Source organism: Diachasma alloeum, unplaced genomic scaffold, assembly GCF_001412515.2.
Source record: "Diachasma alloeum isolate Michigan unplaced genomic scaffold, Dall2.0 Dall_scaffold_00270, whole genome shotgun sequence".
NCBI lineage: Eukaryota > Metazoa > Arthropoda > Insecta > Hymenoptera > Braconidae > Diachasma > Diachasma alloeum.
Window position 1 is genome coordinate 170928 of NW_021680409.1, and position 10051 is coordinate 180978.

Genomic DNA, 10051 nt, shown 5'->3' on the forward strand with positions numbered 1-10051 from the left:
TTTTTATTTAATTGACGTATGCGAACGGAGAGATGGGGTTAGCTCAGATAGACTCTGCAACCCCCTCCCCTTGTTGGGTAAGTTTTTCAACCCTCCTCTATTATGCATCCCCTCTACACCCCCTCTCAAAGTCCCAATGTTGAAAATTTTTATTTAAATTTAGCAATTTTATTTTCAATTCAAATAATGTATGCATATGGAGGGCTAAGGGTGTGTTAAACATATTTTGTCATGTTCCTTAATTATTTATAAAAATTAGGGGTAAAAAAGTTGACCCCCGTCCGCGGTCCCTTTGGAGCGTCGGGAGTACAGTCCGCTCCAAAAGTTGTGGATATCGTTCGCCAGTTTCAGGCTCATCGTCCTCATCATATCATGTCTTCTCGACGAATGAAAAAAATGCGTCTCAACTGCGCCTCAATTCAATTTTCTTCAGCGTGTTCGTGCATGAATCCGGCGCCACACGGCTGTGGGCTTTGGGCGGAAGGGGGACGGGCCTCCCTGAATTCGCAGAATCGTTCAATGTATTTTTCTTATCGCTGACGCGATTTGTTTTTGTCGAAGAAAGATTTGTTTTTAGACCTCTGGGCGTTAAAACAAATGTAGATACCTGTGAAATGCATACATTTTTCGCACCCCAAATCGTACGTCATGCTCACAACTCATCGACGTGAGACTGAATCAATTGCCTTAGGGGGCGTCCATTAATCATATGACACTTTTTAGGGGGGAGGAGGTGAGCCGGTATCACGGATAATCACAAAGGGGGAGGGGGGGGGGTCTTGGGGGATATCACGTGTATTTTTTTGTTCAAATACCCAAAAAATTATTCGGTAAATACATTCGATGAGTTGACTGATAAACAAAACGAAGATATGATTGAACTGGACAATAACGAATTGTTGAACCCTGACAGTAGAGTGTTTGTTAGTGTTGAACAATGTTTTAACAATCTTTGAATTGATGATGACTCATGAATTCAGAGTCTCTTCTGTACGAAACGTGCTAATATAGAGAAGACTTTTCCCAAAGAGACACGATAGAAAAGGCTGTTTCCAAAGAGGAACTATTTGCAGAGTGATGGATACCAAATATCGAAACATTATACTATTGAAACTAATATATTTAAGAGATGAAACTATGACTCATATACTTTAACGATTTGTTTCTGGAATAAAATTATTTTTCGTTCATTAGACGTGTATAAAAGAGTTCTTTTAAAAAAAAAAAAAAATTTTTATTCAAAAGCGATCATTTTTTGTACTGAGCTTTGAAAAAAAACACACGTGATAACATGCCGGGGGGAGGGGGGTCGACGAAATGTCACGGTTGATCACCAGAGGGGGGGTGTAGCGCCTCGCTACACCCACACTCACGTGTCAATACACGGACACAACAACGCGTGCAGTTGAGACGACTGGACATCAGTGACATCATCGCTCTCTGTCACTCAACCGTCTAATGTATACTTCTCACTCGCGCCTATTGTATTCGTATCCGAATTCTCGCCTTTTGCGAATATTATATTCAGTCCGGCACCGACCGCCGAATACTCAGGAGTGAACACCTACTTCTTACATTATCTATCTTCACTTTTTGTATATAGTCTACGTCTTGTAAATATACTATAATTGTTTTATAACTATCGCATTTGTTAGTGAATCGTTACATCCCTCAACAACCTCGATTCCTACAGGGGGAGGGGGTCAGAAATGAGCCAAAATTGGATCAATTTATTTATGGACGCCCCCTTAGAGTCTAAATTGAAATCAAAAATCAAATCAAAATTGAAGTCTCTAAGGCTTAGACTTCAATTTTGATTCGTATAAATCAAGAGCGTGAGGAACTTTAAATCAAAGGTTTCTACCCTTGAATAATTCGCGTCAACATTGAACTGTATCCCGAGCCCCGAAAATTATGAGTCAACGGTGCCGCCCTCGATTAAAGAGCGCGACTTTGAAACAAAATCGGCGCTTTTGAATTTTTTTTAATGTCGAGTCCGACTTTGAAATAGCGTCCGGATTTTTCTCAGTGTAACCACTAGGCTATCGCGCAATGCTTACTCATCGTCAATATCATATCAAGAATGTTATTCCATTTCGTGAAACTATTTTTTTCAGATTTAGGGAAAATTGTATTATTTGTTTACTTTTTTCATGGAAGAATATATTTAATATAATTAGTATAATAATTCAATGGAAAAATATGACAATTGTTTTGACAAAATGAAATGCACAACTTTTATGAGTATCTTTTTAGCGATTATTTGACTTGAAATTAATATTTCAAGTATAATCTTAAATATAATAAATTTGTTGCCGATTCTTTGTTCGCGATTCACGCTAAAACCACTGAATGGATTTTGATGAGGTTTTCAATGTTAAGGGATAACGGAACCCGTCGCACGCAGAGATTAGGGCCCCCCCCCCTATCGGTATTGCAGGTTCCCGTGGTTTTTTGGATTTTGTACTTGAAAAGTACAAAAGCCCATAAAATATAAATAAATGGATATAAATAAATAATAATGGTATGGAAACATTCTACATCATCTTCTAACTCGTAAAAGTACTTTCCTCTTACAATTGGTGCCCTGTAAAGGACATGTTATCTCCTGGATACCACCCAATCATCATAAACAAGTTTTTAGGAGAATTACGCAACAAAAGTACGGTTTTGTACTCAAAATCTCTGTCTTGGACGTCACTCGATCGCTCTCTTCTCATGAACGAAGCCATCGGCTAAGAAAAATCTACAAAAAATCGGTTTTTCTACCATGACTTGGCAGATTCCTACAAATAAAATGGCGTCGGCCTTGCCCTGGTCCTTGCCGTAAAATAATTTGCAATTTTTTTTGCATAAATAAGAAAAGCATGAGAAGAGAGCGATGCGTTCCGCTACTCTCAATACGGGGAAAAAGTCTCATTGATTCTCATTGCATAGAATTCAAGAAAACTTGTTTTTGGGAAACGTCTTTTTGTGGTCGGTTCCGTTACCCCTTAAATAGCTTAAAGGTCCCCTGATGGCTTTAGGCTATAATTTATTGCGCTGTGTTGCATAGTTCAGTATGTAACGTGGAAACTTCTAGAAAATTCTAGAACTTTTTGGAACTTTCTGGAGAGATCCGGAACTTTCTAAAGAAATCTAGGATATTCTCGAGTTTTTGAAATTTTTTTCGAATTTTTGAGAAAATTCAAATTTTTCAAGAATATTCGAGAAAATTTTCCAGTTCTATAACAATGAGCATAGTCGGCGCACACCTGAGAGACCAAAGGCTCTCGAACCTCCCACTCTAAAGTATCGCGATTTCACCTTGAGTTTGAGTGGAGGGTGTGGAGGGGACGTTGAAAATAAACACCGTCGATTCACGATCAGCAGAGCAAAAGTTCACGATTAGAATTTGTTGCACTGCGTTGCATAGTTCAGTATGCAACATAGAAACTTATAGAATATTCTAGAACTTTCTGGAAAATTCGAGAATTTTCTAGAGAAATCTAGGATATTCTCAAGTTTTTGAATTTTTTTTCGAGAAAATTGAAAAAAATTCTCCAGTTTTATAGAAAATTCGAGAAAATTCACCGATTTTTCTAGAATATTCGAGAAAATTTTCCAGTTTTATAACGATGAGCATAGTCGGCGTACACCTGGCAGAGCAAAGGCTCTCGAACCTCCCACTCTAAAGTATTGGGGTTTCACCTTGGGTTTACGTGGAGGGTGTGGAGGGGACGTCGAAAATAAACACCGTCGATTCACGATCGACAGAGTGAAAACTCACAATTAAAATTTATTGCGCTGCATTGCATAGTTCAGTATGCAACGTAAAAACTTCTAGAAAATTCTAGAACTTTGGAAAAAATTCTGGAATTTTTTGCAAAAATCCAGAACATTCTCAAGTTTCTGAGCATATTTTCATGTTTTCGAGAAAATTGGAAAAAATTCTCTAGTTTTATAGCCTTCATTTTTATTTCTACCCTGTTGCATAATAATTTGAAATCTAAACGTAGAAACTACCCAAAAATTCTAAAACTTTCTGAATAATTCTAAAATTTTCCATTCAAGGGTTTTCCAAAGAAATGAAGAAAATTCTGGATTATTCTAAAAAAATCGAGAATAATAACACGTTTACCATAATCTCGATATTCATTTTTTTCTATTTTGCCCGAGCGAAGCCGGGGTCCATAGCTAGTTTGATAATAAATTAACTCATCTTTGAGAGGTCATACGGCGAATTTTCCGCTTCAACTTATTAGAAAATAGGATGCTTCATTCTTGAATTTATGACTAAATGTTTAGATTCAAACAACAAATATTTGGTTGTAATAGCAAATCATAGATCAACCAATCCAGAAATATTGCATCAACGAAACGACTTTGGTGGTTTTAACGTAAGATTCGCAGGGTTAGCAAATCAATTTCAACCTTTCAATGGGGATTGACCCGACAAATAGTCAGTGGCTCGCGTAGCGGAGGCTCAGGTACCAATTACAAATTTTCAGTTATCTTAGCACATCAGATTCCAGCGAACGAGTATTTGCTAGGTCGACGAAATTATTTTTCTGCGTGTCCTTATTGCTTCCAAATGGAAGCTTTGTGATCGGTCTTTTGTAACATCATCTAATTTTGCTTGGAAATGATGTATGATGTTTTTAGAAAATGTGTGTATGTATGTCTGTATGTGTGTGCAGATTTTTCGGAAATTTTTTATAAATTTCAACAAAAAGACAAGTAAAGTTGCAGCTATAAATCGGAAATTTCGTCACATAATTGCTATCGTTTGGGAGCAGCTCTGGCCGCAGTTTCAGCCCAATCGGTCAAGTAGTTTTTGAGATTCTTGAGCAATTTTTCAAAAATCGTTTTTCTTCAATATCTCAAAAACCACGTGACCTAATTAAATTTTTTGATGTCAAAGTGTTCCTTGTAATAATATATATCAAATCAAGTCATAATATTCCTAGGACACTAGGGACAGTTTGATGATAATTGGCATTTTTCATTTGTATGATAAAATTGATGTATACACGATAACTCCCGAAAAAATTGAGATAGAATATTGAAATTTGGTGAGTTTGTTATCTTATGATATTAAAGGATGAGTTCGTGAGAAGGCGAAATCGACCAAGTGGTTTAGAAGATATTCAACTTTTTATGAAAAACTGTTTTGTTCAATATCTCCTAAAATACTGGTCTGATTTCATTTTTTTTTCAAAATATTCGTCTTACTGCAACCTATCGAAATCAATCAAAATATGAATACCCGTTCATACAAAGTTTCCGAGATATCCACGTTTCTCTATTTCCTTCATCTCATAGTGAATTTAACGTCCCGTAATCCGCATAAAAGTTGGAATGAACCCCATCAAATTTTGGCTACTAATCACTATTATCGGGTCTCACTTCTGTACAAAATTTTGGATCGATCGATTCAGTACATCATGGCATAGAGCTATTTATCCAAAAATCGTTTTTTCTAAAAAATGACACATCGTCACTTTATCGCTGATTTTTGCATCTGGATGATTAAAAAAGTCATTCAACAGAGAATTATGCTCATTTCTATTTTATGTCATATTATTAAATATTAGTCGGTTTCATAATAAATGAATGTTTATTAAAGATTTTGGGGCCAAAAGCCTAATAAAATGAAATACAAAAAGGCATGACGCGTCTGCGGAATAGGATTAAAGATGAAAGAATAATAGTTTTTGCAATGCTAATTAATCTCAACTACAATTTATGATTGATACTATTGAAGAAAATATTCCAAAAAAGTGAAAATACTGAAAAATTACTAAATGAAAAAAATGGAGAATAAAAATGAAATATTCATTAATTTGTTAAAGATAATATCCATCAGATAAAGTCGGAAAGTTGAATAGGAATTGCCACTTCTCATTTTTGAAATTGGAATTGCCACAGATCCATTCGGAAGTTTATTAACAAAGGAAAAGGTAGAAAAAAAAGACTAATAACACATCAAGAAACAGTCACATGGCTTTTGCCGAATAGGAATTCTACTTTGCTTGTAATACTCAATGTTATGATTTCCACCAGGATTAATCCCTCTGGCTTCGACTTCCCAATGGAACTTCCACTAGGCATAACCCCTCTAGCGTAGGCTCTGACTTCACTTCCACCAGAGGCCCTCTGGCACAGATGACTAAGTCTATCGCTAACGAAAAAGACAGATTTTCTGGTCACGTTTCGGGCCCCCGTCGTCACTCCTGGTCGAATCCCCGTCAAAAGATCCCGAACTAAGAGATCCCCCAAAATGATCCCCGAACAAAATGATCCACAACAAAATGATCCTCGGACGACATCAAAAGTGATAATATACTCGTCTATTTAAATAATTACAACATTTTAACAACACTATTGACCTATTAATAAATCAATTATAATATATAAATACTCCATAAATACATTAATTCCTGAGGCATCATTCTCATCACAAAATTGAACAATAATCGACCTATTAATAAATCAATTATAATACATAAATACTCCATAAATACATTAATTCCTGAGTCATCATTTTCATCACAAAATTGAACAATAATTTTCCACATAAATACATTAAACTTCAGATTCTCTTTTAATTCATGTTTAGTATGTTATATTGTTAGCTAAACCGCGCAGATAACTTATTACTTTTTTTTTTGTCATAGCTCACCACGATGTTGTAGATCCTGGCATCAATCTCTCGGTACTTTTTCTTCATTGTTGGGGTTTCCACTTTTGCCTCGATATGACTCATTTTCACATCTGTAAGATTCTGCTCTCTCATCATTAACTCAATCAGTTTCCAAACAGTCAAGTGGCTAGCTTCGGCTCGTGTGTTTAACGCATGGTGCCAGCCTTCGACACTGTTATTGATACGAGGTGTTCTCTGTATCACTGATTGGTACTGATTCCATAACTTTATGGCAAATTGTGGGGGAAGTCTTACTTTACGACGATTCAATGTCCCTATCCACGTTTCTTCGATGTAATCAATCAGATGAGTTAGAAGCTTATCATTTTCTTTGTAAAATTTGGTGTTGATTAGTTTCTCGTACGCATAAATAATATCCTCTTCAGGGACAAAGGCCAAAGCAGCTAACATTTTCAAATTTAGGGCAAACATGCTGTTGTCTATGTACTGTAATAAATAATTACTAAAATTACTAAAGTACTAAATAATTTATAGTTTCCCAATTTAACGAAACCCGAAGGAATATGCCTTCCAGCCAAATATTCGACGCTGCACCATATCGCCACTACACCCGGACCTCCAGTATCCAGCAAATCACGACTCCTCGCCCCCGGGCAAACTGAAAATCGCCAAGGCGGAGTTCAACAAAATGATGCAGCTGGGAATCACTCAATGTTCGAAGAGCCCCTGGTCATCTCCACTTCACTTGATACCGAAAAAGTCAGGCGAATGGCGACCTTGTAGAGATTATAGACAATCGAACGCACGAACAATTCCGGATCGATATCTCGTTCGCGTTCTAGAGGACTTCACTGCTAATCTCGCTGGGAAAACAATCTTCCCGACGATCGACCTCGTATGCGCCTTTAACCAAATACCTGTGGCCACCGACGACGTAAACAAAACAGCTATCATCACACCATTTGGACTTTTCGAATTCCCGTTCATGACGTTCGGGCTTCGAAATGCCGCACAAACATTTCAACGGTTTATCGATGAGGTCACACGAGGCTTGGACGATTTCACCTTTCCGTATATCGATGATATCCTCATCGCTTCCAAGGACATCGAGGAACATCGCAGACACTTCCACACGCTCTTTGAACGGATCTCGAGATACGGTGTTGTAATTAACACCGCCAAGTGTCGTTTCGGCCAACCGGAGGTAGACTTCGTCGGCCATCGTATCTCGGCGCAGGGTATCTTACCGCTCCCGTCGAAGGTAGAGGTGATCGTCAATTTTCCTCGGCCAACATCCATTCGTAAATTGCATGAGTTCCTAGGTAGATCAATTTTTATCGCAAATTTCTTAAAGATGCTGCAAGATTTCAGGCTCCTCTCCATGAATACACTCGGGGTGCTAATGTTAAAGGCTCTCACCCCGTCGCCTGGACACCTGAGGGCGATACCGCCTACCAATATCGCCGATCGTCTGAGGAATCACTTCGCCGATCTCGCTCCTCAACCCGTCGCCCGTCATGGCCAGAGGAAGATTTTCTTCTTTAAGGAGCTCGCAAACTGCTCACACGTCCGCGTTCGTCGCGACGTTCCCCATCACGCCTTCACGTCCCAATACGAGGGACCACACCAAGTAATATCGAGCCACGAGAAACATTTCGTCATTCGAATTAGAGGCGAAAATACCGTAGTCTCCATCGACCGTCTCAAACCCGTTTTCTCGCTCCCAGTCGACAAGCACAATAATGACGACGAAGCTAACGACGATTCCGACGACAGCAATACGACGCCGACTGCAGAACCTTCACCGGTGTCACCGCAACCGGGAACATCTTGACGTTCGTCATCTTATCGGCCATCTGACACCGGCTCATCGACGTCATCAATTCAAAAGCGCGTCAGATTCGCTAAACGACATCAGCTGTTCTCGACAAATCGATATTATTGATTTTCTTTTGGCTTTATTTTGCTTTCCTTTCTTTTTCCGCAGAAGGGGAGTACTTGCGGCGCGAGCTACAATAGTTAATTTCTTGAATTTATTTCGTAGCGTCTCAAATATTCCAAACGTCGGAATTCGAGACAAACATCACTCTGTCCTTGTCCCTCACGAAATTTTAGGACAATTCTCGAACCTTCGATAAATGAAGATATATAAACTCGTACGCTCTCCGGCGGATGAAGTCAGTCTACTTCTAAGTACGCATGTAAACACTTGCCTTTAAATATACAGTTCTTGTCAACACCGATTTATTATTCTTGATACCCGCACTAAACCGCCACAAAAAAATTTTACAATGATTGTTGCCCTAGTAAAATTTCCTTCCTGAATCTTTGCACTTGATGACTATTGAACAAATTTTTTTCACGACAAATAAAATTAAATGGATTGAATTGAGTTAAATTTCTGAAATAGATGTTATTTAACATTTGTTCCTGATAAATATCTTTGGATCCAAAAGAGAACGGAAAAAAAAATCATAGCAAATTGTACATTGTTACATGATATTTTCATAAACTGTCAAGAGAAATTGACTTGATTTTTTTTTTTGGCCTAACTAATAACATAATTAAATAAGGAATATTTATGACTCTACCGACAATTGTAACTCTTAACGAACAAAATTGCTATATAATAAGTAATACCCATCAATAACGCTATGTCCACTGTTTAAAATCATTAACGGTGAATAAAATCAATTGAGATATTTGAATAAATTTTTACAGAATTAAAAAATTATGACATTTCAATTTTTCGCCTTTTTTGAGTGTTTTTCTCATTTTTAATCGAATAAGCTCTCTAAATAAAGTCTTAAATCTACAGTTAAAATTATGCTTCCAACTTCCACGGATTCTCCTGAAGGAGGAATTTACCATTCACAGGATTTAATACTTCAAAAAATATCATTGCTTCCGCAGATCATCCAGCAGCGATCTGAAAAAATAAAAATTTCAATTTAAAATATTAGAATAATTTCATCTCAGAAATGAGGGAAAGCAGCAAAATTTGAGGCACTGCAATCATTCAATATTCAGAAAAAAGAAAATGTTGAGCAATTCTGCCGAAGAAATCGTGAAGAATATATCAATGAATTCTTACCGTGCTCTAGCAGTGGATAGAATAGGTGAATCGATATGATATTCACATAATGGGTGGAACGATTGTAGATGTTAATGCTGAGATGTTGATAACTGCTGCTGAGGATCGTTGACCATCATATGGAGTTCCAGTTGTCGTTACAGTTGCATGGACCGCCTGATTGTGGCTTAAGCACAAATGCCATTAATCTACTGCCGATTGAACCATTATTACTGAACCATTTGGATAAATATAATGAAATAAACATTAGATTCCTCGATGAATTGAATTGAATTTAATTGGACTGAATTGGTGAATTAAACTTGGAATAG

At 37.4% G+C, this 10051-nt stretch overlaps 2 protein-coding genes across 2 annotated transcripts; one reads left to right on the plus strand and one right to left on the minus strand.

Moving 5' to 3' along the window:
• Nucleotides 1–6344: 6344 nt before the first annotated feature.
• On the minus strand, nt 6345–7096 carry LOC107037764. Its single transcript, XM_015256499.1, has 2 exons — nt 6665–7096; nt 6345–6371 (listed from the first exon to the last, which is right to left on the minus strand). Exons 1-2 carry the CDS (start codon nt 7094–7096, stop codon nt 6345–6347), a joined length of 459 nt encoding a protein of 152 aa, XP_015111985.1.
• Nucleotides 7097–8000: 904 nt separating this feature from the next.
• LOC107037765 lies at nt 8001–8480 on the plus strand. Its single transcript, XM_015256501.1, has one exon. The coding sequence runs from the start codon at nt 8001–8003 to the stop codon at nt 8478–8480; it is 480 nt and encodes a 159-aa protein (XP_015111987.1).
• The last annotated feature ends 1571 nt before the right edge of the window (nt 8481–10051 follow it).